The sequence below is a fragment of the Pundamilia nyererei genome, unplaced genomic scaffold, assembly GCF_000239375.1.
Source record: "Pundamilia nyererei isolate P.nyererei 1_Seehausen unplaced genomic scaffold, PunNye1.0 scaffold00141, whole genome shotgun sequence".
In the NCBI taxonomy this organism is placed as follows: domain Eukaryota; kingdom Metazoa; phylum Chordata; class Actinopteri; order Cichliformes; family Cichlidae; genus Pundamilia; species Pundamilia nyererei.
The window spans coordinates 799,353-818,008 of record NW_005187542.1 but is presented as its reverse complement, the minus strand read 5'-3'; the positions used below and the strand labels follow the sequence as shown (position 1 = coordinate 818,008).

Genomic DNA, 18,656 nt, shown 5'->3' with positions numbered 1-18,656 from the left:
ATACATATGCGTACCGAACCGAAAGCACTGTATCGAACGGTTCAATATCGATACGAATATCGTTGCACCCCTAATATATATATATATAATTCTCTTGATGGTTTTCTGTTATGTTATATTCATAGTTCTTGCCGTTGCTTTCGGTCACCTTGCCTTTCTTTTTTTCATAATTTCCATCTAGTCAGTCGCGCCTCAGTGTCGAGTCTGCGCCTCAGTGTCTGTCTTGTATTTCCTGTTTTACGTTGACAGTCTTGTGTCTTCTGTGAGTGTATCTAGTTTTGCGTCCTTCCTTTCTTCTCTTGTCAGATTTGGTTTAGCTGTGTCCCCTTTTGGTTACTCCCTTCCTCGTTACCATCTGGATATATAGTGAGTGTTTTCCTTTGTTCCCTGTTGGATCGTCTGTGTATCCTCCCCGGTGTATTTCCCCCGTGTCTCCAGGTTTTCAGGTTTCTTGTTCCAAGTTTTCAGGTTTCATGTAGTGTTTAGTCTTCCCAGTTTAGGTTTTGTTAGCTTTGTGTAGTCGTTCTTTGCTTTTGTTTATTGTTCAGTTTCACCATAATAAAGGCTTGCGTTCTGTTCAACATCCATCTTTGTCTTCGGTGTCTGCATTTGCGTCGTCATTCTCATCTCCGCACGGTCTGCCAGCTCAGACCGTGACACAGACCAAACTTCACTGTGAATGTTACCTAGGAGTATGCATTGCTAGGCTACATAGATAATAGTCTTCTCTGCCTTGCTCATTTGTCACCCCTGATTTGCAGCAACTATGGAGGACCAGAGATAAAGAAAAGGCAGTTTCACCAACATTGAAATAGAAAATGAATACAGCTGCTTAGTCAGCACAAGAATAAATTGACTGCCAAGTAGTCCAGGTTGATAATAAATGAGAAGCAGTCCAGTAAAATAAATAGCTGAGCCCATAAGTAAGTAAACCACCTCAGTTCATTTCTTTTTGCTTGTTTTGTAGCAGTGGAACCCATCAGTCTCAGCCAATCACTATTGGCAGCTACAGTGGGGCAAAAAAGTATTTAGTCAGCCACTGATTGTGCAAGTTCCCCCACCTAAAATGATGACAGAGGTCAGTAATTTGCACCAGAGGTACACTTCAACTGTGAGAGACAGAATGTGAAAAAATCCATGAATCCACATGGTAGGATTTGTAAAGAATTTATTCATAAATCAGGGTGGAAAATAAGTATTTGGTCAATAACAAAAATACAACTCAATACTTTGTAACATAACCTTTGTTAGCAATAACAGAGGTCAAACGTTTACTATAGGTCTTTACCAGGTTTGCACACACAGTAGCTGGTATTTTGGCCCATTCCTCCATGCCGATCTTCTCGAGAGCAGTGATGTTTTGGGGCTGTCGCCGAGCACGGACTTTCAACTTCCGCCACAGATTTTCTATGGGGTTGAGGTCTGGAGACTGGCTAGGCCACTCCAGGACTTTCAAATGCTTCTTACGGAGCCACTCCTTTGTTGCCCGGGCGGTGTGTTTTGGATCATTGTCATGTTGGAAGACCCAGCCTCGTTTCATCTTCAAAGTTCTCACTGATGGAAGGAGGTTTTGGCTCAAAATTTCACAATACATGGCCCCATTCATTCTGTCCTTAACACGGATCAGTCGTCCTGTCCCCTTGGCAGAAAAACAGCCCCATAGCATGATGTTTCCACCCCCATGCTTCACAGTAGGTATGGTGTTCTTGGGATGCAACTCAGTATTCTTCTTCCTCCAAACACGACGAGTTGAGTTTATACCAAAAAGTTCTTCTTTGGTTTCATCTGACCACATGACATTCTCCCAATCCTCTGCTGTATCATCCATGTGCTCTCTGGCAAACTTCAGACGGGCCTGGACATGCACTGGCTTCAGCAGCGGAACACGTCTGGCACTGCGGGATTTGATTCCCTGCCGTTGTAGTGTGTTACTGATGATGACCTTTGTTACTTTGGTCCCAGCTCTCTGCAGGTCATTCACCAGGTCCCCCCGTGTGGTTCTGGGATCTTTGCTCACCGTTCTCATGATCATTTTGACCCCACGGGATGAGATCTTGCGTGGAGCCCCAGATCGAGGGAGATTATCAGTGGTCTTGTATGTCTTCCATTTTCTGATGATTGCTCCCACAGTTGATTTTTTCACACCAAGCTGCTTGCCTATTGTAGATTCACTCTTCCCAGTCTGGTGCAGGTCTACAATACTTTTCCTGGTGTCCTTCGAAAGCTTTTTGGTCTTGGCCATGGCGGAGTTTGGAGTCTGACTGTTTGAGGCTGTGGACAGGTGTCTTTTATACAGATGATGAGTTCAAACAGGTGCCATTCATACAGGTAACAAGTGGGGGACAGAAAAGCTTCTTACAGAAGACATTACAGGTCTGTAAGAGCCAGAGATTTTCCTTGTTTGAGGTGACCAAATACTTATTTTCCACCCTAATTTACGAATAAATTCTTTACAAATCCTACCATGTGGATTCATGGATTTTTTTTTCACATTCTGTCTCTCACAGTTGAAGTGTACCTCTGGTGCAAATTACTGACCTCTGTCATCATTTTAAGTGGGGGAACTTGCACAATCGGTGGCTGACTAAATGCTTTTTTGCCCCACTGTAAGTTCAAATAGATGTGTCCTACAAAAGTATTGCACTATTGTACTGCTAAGTTCTCCAATCACATTACTAATCACTAATCAAAAAAGTTTTTTTCATATATAGGTCTGTTAAAGCTAAAGGTAATGCCTTGTTTTTTTATATCAAAACTTTAAATTTCAACTTAGACTCAGTCAAATTCAAGAAGAGACAAAACCTTCACCCTTCAGAATGTTGAGAAAGAGAATTTCGGGTATTTCTGGTTGAAATATTAACTTATTGTAACACATTTTACAGCACATCAGATTTGATAAGATAATTTGTGCCAGCAAAGTTAATGTACTTTCTTTACATTTCTATATTGTGAATTAATTAGATGTTGGATCACTGTTGTAAAGTACAGTACTGTCTTATCTGCCACACATAGCGAGCAGTGAACAAGGCAGGAGAGACTTGTGTGAGGGAGCTAAATTGACTTCACAGCGCGTGGGGGGTAAAACACTTTAGCACTTAACACTGGCATACATCAGACTGACTGCAAATCTCCCCACCTATTTCCTTCCAATTTCTCTTTCTCTCACTCTTTGTCTCTATCTCTTTCTGGCCTGTCAACGTGCTGTCATGACCAGTTCAGATTAGCAGATTATTAGCACTGGGGTTTTTCATTTTGGGTTTTTTGTATAATACATGTCTTGATGCATCCTTGATTATGAAGGTTGAAGGTTATGAAGGTTATGAAACCTGCACTCAGCTGAGGCTGAAGAAGTCACCTAAATGGGCGAATAAATATTTCTCCCAAATGAAGAGATTCAACTTTCTGGGATACATTTATTGGCGTGTATTTATTAGTCAGTCATTAGGAACATTAGTACTTCAATGCATGAAAAGTTGTTATGGAAGAAACAGTGCTGCTATAAGGACCTATGAATCCTTAATTAACTGTAATGTACCTGTTACTAGTTCTAGCTGTTGGCACCAAAGGCACATTGCCAAACGTATTCACACTTGCTTAGTATGAGGTTGAGATGAAAAAATATACTTTGCAAGCCTGATGGACATATCACATACCATCACCATCAAACAGTACAGTGTGAGCTGTTTGCCTGAACTAGCATGCAGTTTTCATTATATTACAGTACATCTGTAGTAGTGTAGTAAGTATTTAATTTCAGCAATTCTGAAGTACTCGAGCCATACAATACAAAACTATCATGTACGATACATCACAATACCTGTGTTACTAATGAAGATAAAACAAAGTATGAAATTGGGGGCTCGGTGTAAGTGCACACTGTATGGATTGCATTACTATATGTCAGTTTAATGAGTTAAATCTCTGATTTGCTGTCCTCCACTGTAGATTTATAATTTTCCACCACTAATTTTGTTACATCTGCTCTCTTATTCCCTCATTCTTTACTGCAAGTTTTTAGCAAATCATTCAGGGCAACTTCATGTCCTTAGCAATTGTCACAGTGTTTCTCTTGTAATACATGTGTCACTGAGTATCACAAGAAGAAACAACACTATATATATACTATACACTGCAATATGAGCATTTTTTATAGCTCCAACTCTCAAAAATAACTTTTGCTGCAGGGTTACAAAAAGGCATGTCTTTAATATTGGCAAGTTCATCTTCAATAGTGGTTTATCAGTTTTCAGCAGATTTGACGTGTAACGCAGCATGAAAAATTGGCTCTTATATTTCCCTTATGATCGAATACTGAAACAGAGCAGTGGAGTGATCTTATCTTGGGTCCAGTTCACCAGTGCAGAATTTAAGATTTCTCCCACTGTTTGTCACACACACCAAAAGCAAATGTGACATTCAGTTATGGTATGCACAACCTCATATTATGGACAATTTTGGGTCATTAATTTTATGATTTTTGAGGATAATGTCCTTCCAATCAAAAATAATTGCAATCAGTGATTCCTCTTCTTCATTATGCAGAATGATAAGTCTTCTGGGTTTGGCACAAGAGAGTTTTCAGGTTCTAATATGCAATGTGAGTTTTAAATCCTGCATACAGGGTTTTATCACGTATCGCAATATTGCAATTTATTATTCAAACAGAATATTTTTCTTAGCATGCCTCGAGGGGATCTTTAACCTATGTGATAAAATACAGTTGAATTTCTTTTGTGGTGGTAAGGGAGACCATACCAACTATATTCTCTCGCATAACCACTATCACTCACTGTGGTAGTGGTTATGTCATTTAATCAAAAAAAAGTAAAAAATGAATTTTGTTTAAATCAATGTTGTATCCATGAACTCCCATAGAAACTTCCTTTTAAGTTACTGTATCTGTAAGAGTCATATATTTGTGCAAATGATTAGGTATCCATGGTAATATATTTTCCTCGATATTTCCTAATAGAGTATTTTCAGGGAGATTTCTTAGTGTAAAACTATATTTAAAGAATGACTGCTTTGGACTGATTCAAGGAATAAAAGCAGAATGATCTCTGAATAAACAAACAATAAATGAAAAGGATTTTGATGGAATAAGAAGTGAAGAAGAAGAAGAGAGAATAAAAAGATGATTGAGCTTTTTGCCAAAGCTTCATTACTCATAAAATAAGCACCCATGTGCTCTCATCAATATTTAAAAAAGCAAACAAACTTGTATGTGCTGATGCCTTATACTCTATGCTTTCATGATTACCTTTTCAACATTTTTTACTAATAAAAGTCAGTGTTACTAGAACTATAGGGCAACAGCCTTCCATTTGCCATTTCTATTTCCCAAGTAAATGAAATTGCAAGTCCAAAATAATTCTTTTGGCCAATTTTCAGAATGCTTTTCTTTCTCAAAACACCATACATTCATTTTTCATTGCCTCTAAAGTTGAGGTTTAGAGGAAATTACAGTATGTCTCTAACTAATTAGGATATATAATCGGTTGAGTTTCCAAAATGCTTTGGTTTGTCCCTGTACTCCACTAATAAAAACTACAAAGCCCAAATTCAATTTTATTTTATTTATACAGCACCAAATCACAACAACAATCACCTCAAGGCGCTTCATATTGTAAGGTAGACCCTACAATAATACATACAGAGCAAAACCCAACAATCATATGATCCCCTATGAGCAAGCACTTTGGCGACAGTGGGAAGGAAAAACTCCCTTTTAACAGGAAGAAATCTCCGGCAGAACCAGGCTCAGGGAGGGGTGGGGCCATCTGCTGTGACCGGTTGGGGTGAGAGAAGGAAGACATGATAAAGACATGCTGTGGAAGAGAGACAGAGATTAATAACAAGTATGATTCAGTGCAGAGAGGTCTATTAACACATGCTGAGTAAGAAAGGTGACTGAAGAAGAAATACTCAATGCATCATGGGAATCCCCCAGCAGCCTACACCTATTGCAGCATAACTAAGGGAGGATTCAGAGTCACCTGATCCAGCCCTAACTATATGCTTTAGCAAAAAGGCAAGTTTTAAGCCTAATCTTAAAAGTAGAGATCAGAGATGGGCGCGTTACTGTAATCTGATTACTTTTTTCAAGTAACAAGTAAAGTAAGGGATTACTATTGCAAAAACGGTAATTAGATTACCGTTACTTTCCCGTAGGAACGCTGCGTTACTGTGTTACTAAAACCGTGATTTTTTGCGAGAATGTCTCACAACAGTGACGTAAGCGAGTGCGCCGTTAGTGACAACAGCTGTGTGCAGATCAACAATGGATCACATATCGATTGTGGGAGAGAGTGTATGAGCGTGCAGCGTTTAAGCGTGGAAGTACTGACCTTACTTTGAGTTTGATTCCATAAAAAGTGACAAAAACATTAGCGTCCATCGTGCGTGGGAAGAAAACTTCTTTTTACAGCGAAAAAAAACCCTAAACTTCCAAGCAAGCACCGAGTGCGCAACGACGTAATGGGAAACTCACAGAGAAAGTCGCGGATTCTTCAACTGACCGCGGCACACCTGCACCAGGGTAAACCTCCGCCTACCTCAGTCCTGCTTTACAGGTGAAAATAGAGCAACAGGACCGCTGAGTCTTTGACTTTATTTATTTTCTGCTGTGTTTTACTTGCATCTATTTGAAAGAGTGAGTGTAAACACAAATAATATTTTATTTTATGTGCTGGAATGTGCAGAAGATAGGTTTAAATGTTAAACTAATTTATTCAAGTCAGAGAATGTTGCATATAATTACATTTTTTGCTTGATGTATAAAGTTAAAAGATTAAAACTGATAAAACAAGTTAAAAAAGAGACTTTTCCATTTGATTACATTTTGTATGATGGATTATGTAGAAAAAGTAGAATTGGGCTGAAAGATCTATCGCTTTATCACCTCTTCAGGTTGTAAATCGTGTTTTTAAAAAGTAACTAAGTAACTAAGTAATTAATTACTTTTGAAAATAAGTAATCAGTAAAGTAACGGGATTACTTTTTTGGGGAAGTAATCAGTAATTAGTTACTGATTACCTTCTTCAAGTAACTTGACCAACACTGGTAGAGATAGTGTTTGTCTCCTGAATTCAAACTAGAAGCTGGTTCCACAGAAGAGAGGCCTGAAAACTGAAGGCTCTGCCTCCCGTTCTACTTTTAAAAATACTCTAGAAATAACAACTAATCCTACAGTGTGAGAGCGAAGTGCTCTGATGGGGTGATATGGTACTATAAGGTCATTAAGATAAGATGGGGCCTGATTATTTAAGACCTTAAGAATTTGTCTCCCTATTTATCTCTGCACTGCGTCCAGCTCCTGTTTCCTTTGGATTACTCTCTTTAACACCTGTTCATGTTGGATTTTTCTATTATATAAAAAGCGCTCTGTTCAACTTGAATTACATTTTGGTGAAGATCATAGAAGTGATCTTCACCATGTTTTGGGACATGGTCCCAAAACTACCATGTCATCCTTGGTCAGTTCAGGTTGTTTCACTGAATCTTTTTGCTCACAAGGCTCAAGACATTTCAATGATGCTTGTTGCTAGCAACAGGAGATGCAGTAGTCCTCCGTATTCATTATTACATCTGTTTTGTGATATGTACTAGAACCCATGGCAACAAAACAGATCCAGAGCATAATGTTACAACCACCACGCTGGTCAGCTGGGACATTTTTCTTAGCTCTGAAGGCCTCACCTTTGCTCCTCCAAATACTCTTGCTCTTGTCGTTGTGGCCAGATAGCTTAATCTTTGTATCATGTGAACATGAAATTTTTCTCCAAAAGGCATTTGGCTTTTTCATGTTGGCGGCTGCAAATTTCAGTCAAGCTTGAAGGTTTTGGAGCAGGGTCTACTTTCTTGCTCGGCACACTCACAGTCCATGATTATGTCAGACTTGTGTCACTGTGAACAGTGAAGCTGGTGTTCCAGCAGTATCCAGCTCATGGAAGGCTTGAGCCTTGGTGGTTCCTGGGTTGTTTTTAACCAATTTCTTCTCATCAGAAGTTGACCATTTGGTTTTTCTTTCAGACCTCGGCAAAGTTGTGACAAATCAAGATAACTTGTACTTAATGTAGAGTTGTTTGAAGTGATGACTGCAGTTGTTTAGAAATAGTTCCAAACTACACTATATTGCTAAAAGTATTTGCTTGTCTGCCTTCACATCCATATGAACTTGAGTGACATCCCAGCTATAACACCTTCAACTCTACTGGGAAGGTTTTCCACAAGGTTTAGGAATGTGTTTCTGGGAATTTTGGGCCATTCTTCCAAAAGTGCATCTGTGAGGTCAGAAAGGTATTGAATGAGAAAGCCTGGCATACAGTCTTCACTCTAATTCATGCCATTGGTGTTCTTTTTCTAGGCAAGTTCTCGCACACCAAACTCATTCATCCATGTTTTTATGGATCTTGCTTTGTGCACTGGTGGGCGATCATGTTGTAGCTAGTGGGGTGAGTTGCTTTACACCACAGCATCCGATGCTTTGCATTGTGCTTGGTGATGCAAGGCTTGGGTGCAATTGCTAGGCCATGGAAACCCATTCCATGAAGCTTTTTACACACGGTACTTGAGCTAATCTGAAAAAAAAATTGTAGAACCTTCAGCACCACATAAAAAGACTTAAATAACTGCATGTATAGTCAAAGAAATTATTAAAAGTCTAAAATGACCATAATGAGTGTAAGCAAGCTTTTAACCACAACTGTATGCATGACTGTTGGATTGGATAGTTTTAAGTAGGTGTATTTGATTAACATCAGCACCTGAGAGTATATAATTCATGTGAGAAGGATAAATAGAAGTACAAAACAAAGTAATCCACATGTCCAAATAAAGTTTTTATGTTTTGTGACTGCTACTATTATCATCCAACATTCTTTGTCTGGTAATAAGTTGGTTGTATCAGTAAACTGCGTGAGCTGTTTTTGCCATTCAATATTACCTTTTGCTTTTCCACAAATTAACACTGACACTGGTGTTAATGATCATCACAGTTAATAACTGTGATCCCAAGCACCCAATACTGCTTTAGAAGGGTAAGATAATTTGGGAAAGAGTGTATTCAGATGCTAATGTAATTTTATGTCGCATAGCATCATGAAACGATACAGCCATCCTTCAGTTTACTCTGAGAGGAAGTTAAGTGTCAGGATTTCGTGAGATGAATCGCTAAAGTGGGATATCTGTTATTGTGAGCATAAAGTCGTTCTGGAGGATTATGAAACCGACAGAGCTTCCTCAAGGTGAAAAGAAACCGACGTGGATGGGAGAGGGAGGAGAGGGAAGAAGGGTGAGCGAGGTCGTGGCAAGGAGGTGAATATGATGATGTAGTGACTTTGTCTGGGTGGGAGGGAGGAGGCTGTGGAACTTGAGGTAGACCGATTGCAGTAGAAGCTGCCAATTAGGTGGAGTTGAGCTCTGATGTGATAAATATTGTACCGCACCAAAAATAATGATATGCAGAGAAGGTAAAGGTTCATGGTTGATGTGAGGAAAGAAACAAGATGGTGTGGGAAACGTGAAACCAGACCAAAAAAATAATAAAAAAGGCGAGAGCGGGAGGCAGTGAGACATATAAAGATGGATCAAGCGCCCACTGAAGTAGAGGAAAGAGTGATTGAGTGGATGGAGAGTGTGGAGGTGTGGAAAAGCAGTCATGATGAGATGGATTCTACTGGACCGTGAGATTGATGGCTCTGCTTAAGAAAGAGAGAAAAGAGATAGGGGAGGGTGGAGAGGGTGAGGGGAAATAAGAAAAAAGTCCCGATGAAAAGAACCATCAGGCCCCACAAGACATTCCAAAATCTTGGCTTGATAAAAGAATAAGCTGCTCTTATCGTAGGACTTCCATCTTAAAACAGAGCGCAAGAAGCATCTCTAATAGGATCTGTAGCACTTTCTCTGGTTCGTCATGAGTTATGCACAACACAAAAATGTGTTTCCTCAGAATAAAAACAGAAGAAGGCTGTTTCGATATCGTAAGAGATTACACCTGGATCAAATAAGTCTGTTTGTGAAGGATTATGTTTTTATCTGGTTTTCTTTGAATGAATTCTGGCATCCAAATAAATATTCCATGTTATATTCATCCTTATAGCCCATGTCAGCGTGCCCAATTACAGCGTGTATTCTTAAAAGAGTTCCACAACATCCAACTAACGAAGCTCATTACAGGGCAAAATTAAGCTGCTAAGTTGGTGGTGACATTAAGGTGTGGAAAGGGTAGCTGGGGAGGGAATGGTGAATACAACCACGACAATGAGGTTACATTTTTACCGTGAGCTCATTACACCTTCTCTGCCTTAATATCACCGTCTCCTCCTGCTCCGCCGTGACTGCTCTGATTCGTCAGTCTGTGTCTAGTTCACTGGGATGAGAGGGAGATAAACTGTTTGCAAACAGAAGATGGTCAAAGTCGAGGCAAAGTAGGGTAGTGTTTCGTGGGATATTCACTTTCTTCAGCTCACGGCGCCTCTCGTCAGAGGCAGCAATGGAATGATGTGCTGTGGCACGTTTCTGCTTGCACAGTCGCTGAGTTGATGTTATAGGCTATAATGAATAGAGAATAAAAAATTGCTGCTAAATAAGTCACACATCTGGCCTTTTCAAAAATGTAAGACACAGATGTCTCACCTTGTCTCACTCCTGCTGTTTCATTATGTGGTTCTGATTTATGTCTGTTTTTCTCATCTTTTTTTAGATGCTGTCAGAAAGAGTTGAAAGTCGTCCTGTGAGCTGCGATGGAACACAGTAAGGGCATGGACATGATGAGAAATCTCTGCCATTTTGCTTTTCAATCACAATAGCAGCACTAGACTACAGAGAAGTCGTGAAATTAATGTCAGCTGTGTTGCGGAGGCAGCCTCCCGCTGCGCTGCAAGCTCTAACAACCCATGGAGGCGTGGCTTCAACATTTCCAACCCTGTTGCCACTGGTAATACCAGCCAAGTGAACAGAGATGCCTTCTAAGGTTTCCTGCTTATACTTGCTGACAGTGGTATGCTGGGCCAGCGCTTTGTGGTACCTGAGTGTTTCCCGCCCCTCTACTTCCTACGTGGGCCAGGTGAACATCCCAATACGCAATACACTCAAGGTGAACAAGAACTCCACATTCAGCAACATCCGCACGCGCTCTGTCAACCCACACGACTTCGGCTACCTCATCAACGAGGACAAGAAGTGTGAGTCGGAGCCCCCGTTCCTTGTCATCCTCATCAGCACCACTCACAAGGAATTTGATGCCCGTCAAGCCATCAGAGAGACATGGGGGGATGAGAGCACGTTTCAGGATGTGCGCGTGGTCACGCTCTTCCTGTTAGGCCGAAGCACTGATGTTGTCCTCAACCAGATGGTGGAGCAGGAGAGTCAGATCTTTCATGACATTATAGTGGAGGATTTTATTGACTCATACCACAACCTGACGCTCAAGACTCTTATGGGCATGCGCTGGGTGGCCACCTTCTGCTCTAAAGCTCAATATGTCCTCAAGACAGACAGTGACATCTTTGTCAACATGGAGAACCTCATCTTTAGCCTCCTGAAGCCTACCACAAAGCCCCGAAGGAGGTACTTCACTGGTTATGTCATCAACGGTGGGCCAATCAGAGACATGCGCAGCAAGTGGTACATGCCCAGGGATCTGTACCCAGAGAGCAAGTACCCCCCGTTCTGCTCTGGCACCGGCTACGTTTTTTCAGCAGACGTGGCTGAACTCATCTACAAAACCTCCTTACACACCAGGCTGCTGCACTTGGAGGACGTGTACGTTGGTGTGTGCCTCCGGAGGTTAGGAATTCACCCTTTCCAGAACAGTGGCTTCAACCACTGGAAGATGGCCTACAGCCTCTGTCGCTACCGCAGGGTGGTCACCGTCCACCAGATCTCCCCTGAGGAGATGCACCGCATCTGGAACGACATGACCAGCAAGAAACACCTGAAATGTTAGCAGGACTGTTGGCACCAGTACAGAGTCAGCGTGGCGTTGAATCTCCTCTTACCACTTGTTTCTCTGTTACTGGTTGTATTGGCTAATACTGAATATCAACAATGAAGCTGTCAGTTCTTTAACCATGAAGCTCTACAGTGCGAGGCCAAAGCAAACCCCTCTGTATTATCCTGCCTGCTGTCACTCCAAGTTGTTTGAGTGCTCATACATTAGGCACAAACTTGGGAAAATGCTTTCCAGAAATGTGTGAAACAATCAGGTGGTTGGCTGTGATTGTCAGAGTGATTTTTATAAGACATTGCAAATCAGGAAGCTGAGGGGTTTGTGTTAAACTCCTCATTTACATGAGACTCAAACTGTCCCAAAATTGCCAACTGCAGATGGAATAAATGCCGACATGCTTGTCTGGACCCGGACGCTCTCTTCTTGGGTTCATCACAGGCTCTAATTATGAATGTTCCTCTTCTATTTTCAGCTGTTGTGCACTTCTGAATAAGGTGTTAACATTTGGATGTACTGTCTGGCACTGCAGCAGCCACGTCATCGTGAGGACCTCGATGAGTTTACAGTGTGATGACTCATTTAGATCATATTGCTCTCCCTCTAGCAAAGCAGATTAGGGGAATTAATGATCAGAGCGTGTAGTGCTCTTTACAGAATTAGACATATTTTCTTACAAGAGACCAACAGATCTTATTGTACAATGAGGAAAGATAAAGCAACTATACAGAGAGAAGATATGGGCTGCTTGCATTCCCAAGTGAATGTAACTTCTGTTGATGTGTAATGTGCAGTTATTTGTCTCTGGCAATACTGGCAGGAGGCTGCAGATCATTCTATTTTCTATTACTTGAACATGAAGGAGAGCAGATGTACTATAGGAGCAGCAGAAGTGTATATTGAGAACAAATATTGCATTTTTGATTGCTTTCTTCTTTTCCATTACTTGAGATTAAATAAAGGCTTTTATAAGACTCCATGTTGCATTTATTAAGGCAAATAATATGAAAGTTTATATTCTTCAGATTTATACACATAACCTGGTAGTTAATATGCCTGTGAGCTTGTAAGGGATCTTCTTTGGTCTCTGAAGGAAAACACTGTGGAAGCTGCAGAAGTGAAAGCCTTTCATTAGTTGTGCAGCAGCTGTGCTCCAGTCGAAGCAGATCCCAGCTCCCAACGCTTCGCTGATGGGCGCAAGCTGAAATCTCGGCATGGTTCTGGAAACGACCTGCTGTTCTTTTCCATGCAGGTGAGTAGGCAGGCAGACCCTTGCAACTTGTAATTAAATAAGATGTGTAATTAGCAACTGACTGGTTTTTTGTTTGTTTGTTTTTTTGTCTGAATCAGAGGAATTACTGCAGTAGATTTATGTGTTCAAATCAACTGATCCGAAAACACTTTCTTAGTTTTCACTGTCTCTCGTTTATTCACACTGGGGAACTTAAATGTTTTTATCTTGGGGTGTGTGATCAAGTAAGCAGGTGAAACCACGCACTGCAAATTCAGTTTAATTGTAAATTCTGTTTTGTTAAAGACAGTGAAAGAAAAAAAAATTCAGGTGAATAGACAAATGTTTATTAGTTTTCCTGGCATGTTTTACTTTGACTTATTGCACACTCACATTATAAAGGCTTAAAGTGCAAACTCACTGACTAAATGTGAAGGAAAGTTTATGCAACTCCCTCCCTCTGAATGAATCTTGGCTGTTAGATAACATGGGGGGAGGTGACCTCCTTCCTCTGAAGAAATTTACAAATACACACAAACAGTAGCTTTGACTCCAAAGATATTGAAAATTTACGCATATGAAAAACAATCTTTCAATTATGAGGCTGTGGGCTGGCAAAGAGACCAAAAAGGATGAGGTTCAGGGGAAAAGAAAATGTAGCATGAGGTGAACCAGCAGAATCCTGGGCAAATGTCTCAGTAAAGTGGGAAATTGGGGTTCAGCAAGGGTTGAAAATTAAAAGTTGCTTTAAAATTGGTAACTGTCAGCAAGTGGTCACAGATCAGATCCCTGTTTTTGAAGCAACCACTTAAAAGGCAACAAGGCAGTGAACAGTAATTTTGGTTGTGCCATAGTCTCAAACCAATATTCCCTATTTTGACTGTAGCATAAATTACATACTGTCCTTCAGATCAGTGTTTCCCAACCTTTTTGGAGCCACGGCACATATTTCACATTAGAAAAATCACACAGCACACCACCAAACAAAAATGTCACAAAAAGCATATTGATCATTTTTCCCCACGCACCAGGCGCAGCGGAATTGGCTGCGACTGTTTTTGTATGTTTTTGGCTCCAAAAGACCAGTATATCTTTTTTGCTTTCTTCTGACCACTACTCATGCTAGGGACTTCATCTGGGTTAGAGTTTTTTCCAGGACCCGGGTCAGATTGACTATTTTTTCATTTCAAATATTTATTTATTGCTATTAAGCGCTGCGTTGTCTCACTATTATGTCATTTCTTCTTAGTCTTCTGTTTTTCTGGCAGTTGGCACCTTTTTATTTAGAGCAGGTAGTTGTAGTGCCCTCTTGTGCAAGAGAATGTAATTGTTCTCCCCGTCACTCACGCCAGTCGCTTACAGCACCAATCAGGTGGAACCAGATAATCTTCCATGGCTCACCTGATCATTTTTCACGGCACACACGCCGCAGCACAATGGTTGGGAAACACTGGTTTAGACAATATGTAATTTATGCTACAATAAATACTGTAAAGTAATAATACTGTAAAGTTACATCTTACATAATCACATATGTCAAAATCAGTTTTTAACTGATGTTAAAACATTAAAGAAACGATATTAAAAATCAGTGCAGGAGGGCGAGCTGCTATCAGTCGTATCGCAACGTCTGACGTAAATCAACATATCTTTACATTGTTTGGAGAGAGTGAGTGAGACATGATCCTGATACACTTTGCTTAATAGGTACTATGTGGGAAACGCTACAGACAAGTCACCAAGTGATTCTGACTCCAGAGTTCAACTATTAGCAAACCAAAGCTACCAATTATGTTTGATGACTTTATGCCAATGCTATAAGATTAAAACAGTAGGTTTATAGTACATGTTATGTTTTATTAATTTCACCTATCAATGAGGATTGCATCCACCAACAAAAAATGTTTTCAAGAGTTTTGCTTTAAATGTATATTTATTTGAATTTGAGCTTTTATGTTTCACAAAACATATAAAATCACAAATTAGCTTTAAAAATAGTCGTTTCCAGATATTTTGAAGGAAAGCACAGGTCAGAAGTTTGGAGATCAGTCTAACCTTGACACAAAAACAATCCTGGAGAGCGAGTTTACACAATTTTGTGTCCTTTTTTTTCTGTGCAGTGCAACAGTTGCTAGCAGGATACTGCTTAGCAAAGGCAGTTGAAAACAAACAGTCAGCATTTCCCTCCTGCTACACCAAAAACCTTTCTCTGTATTTTTGCAAAAGTTTTTAACTCAACGGCAAAACACGACAGAAGGCATCGTCAATCCTTTGACTTCTCCGTCTCTCTCCCTCACTTATTTGATTTCATTCTCATTATGAAAGACATGATATGGGCAGTGTTACCAGCTCTCAGGCTTCTGGCCTATGGCACATGACTCACACCCAAAATAAATCTCACACCAGATAATGGGAAGAATCAATGGCACTGCTTTATTTCAATTTCTTTAGTCTTACCATCAGCTTTGGTGTATCTGCTGGTACGCAAACACTAGAGAACTGAAAACAGTGTTTGATTTGCCTGAGGCGCACAACCTCTCAGTGAGAGACGATTAATGAGTTTCTCTGCTGAGCCTTGTCCCCATTTGACCAAACATTAACAGGGACTGAACCTGTTTTTGTTGTTTCCAGCTGTTTGAGTTTATTAAATCCCTGAAGCTTGTTAGGATCCATAGAGTATGTCTCCAAAGCAAGAAAATTGCAAACATCTTTACATATATTTACACTTTCACCTCAAGACTTTGTAAAGTAAAAAAAAAAACCTGACTCCACACGAAAGCTGGCAACCCTGATATAAGGTAGAAATTAGAAGGACTTGGGAACCTTTCATTACACCTACAGTAACATGAAGATTCATGCCTATAGTGATTGCTATAAGTGCATCATTTTGCCTAGAGTTGAAACATGTTGAATTCTAAAAAAATGAGCTATGTCTATGGTCTCAACACCTTTAATCAAAAGCAAGATGAAAATGTCCAAAAATATACATTTGGGGTAGCCGAAGGGACATATTCATTCTGAACTATGTGAAATCCATGTTAGCTTTTGATTTAGGCCACAAAATGCTGAAACTTCATCCCAGTGGACCATGGCTCCTCTCTGGGATTAGCAGGTTATTGTAACAGTCACAGTGATTGTGGTATCTGGTGGATGTAATTGCACTTGTGTTTTGTGACGTGTGGACATACTTATTTGACTGTTTAAAGCGTTAATGTTAAGAGACACTGGAGACCTTCATAAGTTACATGCAGCCTATTGTCCTCCAACATGGAATTATTAGGTTACAAGGTAATTATTTCATATTATAGAGAAGTAAAGCCTTAATTATACTGCTTGCATGGGTGAAAAGCTATGCTTTGTGCATGTCTAAAGCTGACATTTCTCTTATTTGTCTGGGCAGCCTGCACACTCAGATCAATTCGAATCTCACTAACAACATCAAGGCCATGGTAAGACGCGTGGGGGTACTCTTTGATTCTGGATTCAGTCTTCACATCAGTAAACTCTCCTCTTTTCACCATCTAAAAATACCAAGATTTAACCAGATTTGTGTTGCTTCTCAATTCTCTGTCTCATCACGACTGGATTACAACACAGGACTTTTATTAGTCAGAAATTACTCAGCGGGCTTCAGCTAATTGTTGGAGCCGGGAATCACATTACAGCACCAGTACACTGCTTACAAATTTGTTTTAGGACTGATTTTATGGATTACATTTAAGGCTTTTTGTGGCCAGACTCCAAACTATATTTCAGAGGTTCTCTGCCCTGTCAGCCAGTCACAGCCTGACAGACGGGAACTGCTGTCTGTTCATGGGCCCTTACAGTTATTATATTTGACATTACTATTATTAATTTTTTTACCGTATGTTTTTGTTTGTTTCCTTTTCCTGCTGCAACTGGTTGGGGTGGGAGATGGAAAACAGGATAAAGACATGCTGTGGAAGAGAGACAGAGATTAATAACAGATGTTATTCAATGCAGAGAGGTCTATTAACACATAGTGAGTGAGAAAGGTGACTGGAAAGGAAAAACTCAATACATCATGGGAATCCCCGGCAGCCTATGTCTATTGCAGCATAACTAAGGGAGGATTCAGAGTCACCTGGTCCAGCCCTAACTATATGCTTATAGGCCTGATTATTTAAGACCTTGTATGTGAGGAGCAGGTTTTTGAATTCAACAAGAAGCCAAAACAGGAGAAATATGCTCTCTCTTTCTAGTCCCTGTCAGGACTCTTGCTGCAGCATTTTGGATTAGCTGAAGGCTTTTCAGCGACTTTTTTGGACTTCCTGATAATAACGAATTACAGTAGTCCAGCCTGGAAGTAATAAATGCATGAACTAGTTTTTCAGCATCACTCTGAGACAGGATATTTCTAACTTTAGAGATGTTGCGCAAATGGAAGAACGCAGTCTTACATTGTTTAATATGTGCATTGAAGGACATGTCCTGGTCAAAAATGACTCCAAGGTTCCTCACAGCATTACTGGAGGCCAAGGTAATGCCATCCAGAGTAAGAATCTGCTTAGATACCATATTTCTAGGCTTTTCAGGGCCGAGTACAATAACCTCAGTTTTATCTGAATTAAGAAGCAGAAAGTTAGTGGTCTGTATGTCTTTAAGACATTCCTGCAGTTTAACTAATTGGTGTGTGTTATCTGGCTTCATGGATAGATAGAGCTGGGTGTCATCTGCATAGCAGTGAAAATGTATGCTATGTTTTCTAATGATACTGCCTAATGGAAGCATGTATAATGTAAACAGAATTGGTCCTAGCACTGAACTAAAGTTTTGTTGGTATAGAAGATTTATGTGGCAAGTGAGCCAGTTGCCTGCTGGTTATCAAGCCTGAACCCTTCAGTTGAATGATGTCACCATCTTAGGTCATTAAAACCAGCCATTATGACAGAAGAACACTCTACATTGAATAGCAGTTTGCCACTTAAAAGGTAAGCCAACCCTGTGGAACAGCCATCGATAGAAAAGGATAAACATAGGAACAGAGATGTCACCCACTTGTTTGTAAAGTCATGCTTCGGAGCCTTGAGATTAACTTTTGTCCCAATCATGGTGTCTTGAAACTGGATGTGATGAGAGGAACTATGAAACCTCATTCAATCGTCAATTACAAGTCCGTAGCCAATAAGCCAAGTATGAAAAATGTCCACTTGTATAGGACCAGAAGTCGTTTTGCAACTACATATATTGCCCCCTAGTGGCCATGGAAAAAAATCCAGGTTTGAAGGACGTACAGCATAGTTGATAATAGTCACATAATAGTCACACCCAGCTTTATCATCCGTCTGGACATGAATCAGTTCAAAATAAAGTTTATGTTGTATTTGATAAGAATGCATGTCAGTGACTGAGCCTGTAAATTCACCAGGAAGTGTTTACTGAGGTCACAGACTGGGCCTTACTTTTGGTAATAGCTTCACTTGCCAGACCTGGAGCTTTACTGTACGTTCAGTTCCT

General features: G+C 40.3%; 1 protein-coding gene across 3 annotated transcripts in view; it reads left to right on the top strand.

Annotated features, from left to right (window-relative positions):
• LOC102199769 (beta-1,3-galactosyltransferase 1-like) overlaps nt 1-12,913 on the top strand; it is a 206,011-nt gene extending 193,098 nt beyond the window's left edge. For all 3 annotated transcript variants that reach the window (XM_005744246.1, XM_005744244.1, XM_005744245.1), the window contains one exon: nt 10,703-12,913. In XM_005744246.1, the coding sequence (XP_005744303.1) occupies nt 10,961-11,947 (987 nt within the window). In that variant the 5' untranslated portion in view covers nt 10,703-10,960 and the 3' untranslated portion in view covers nt 11,948-12,913. The remainder of the gene's footprint in view (nt 1-10,702) is intronic.
• The last annotated feature ends 5,743 nt before the right edge of the window (nt 12,914-18,656 follow it).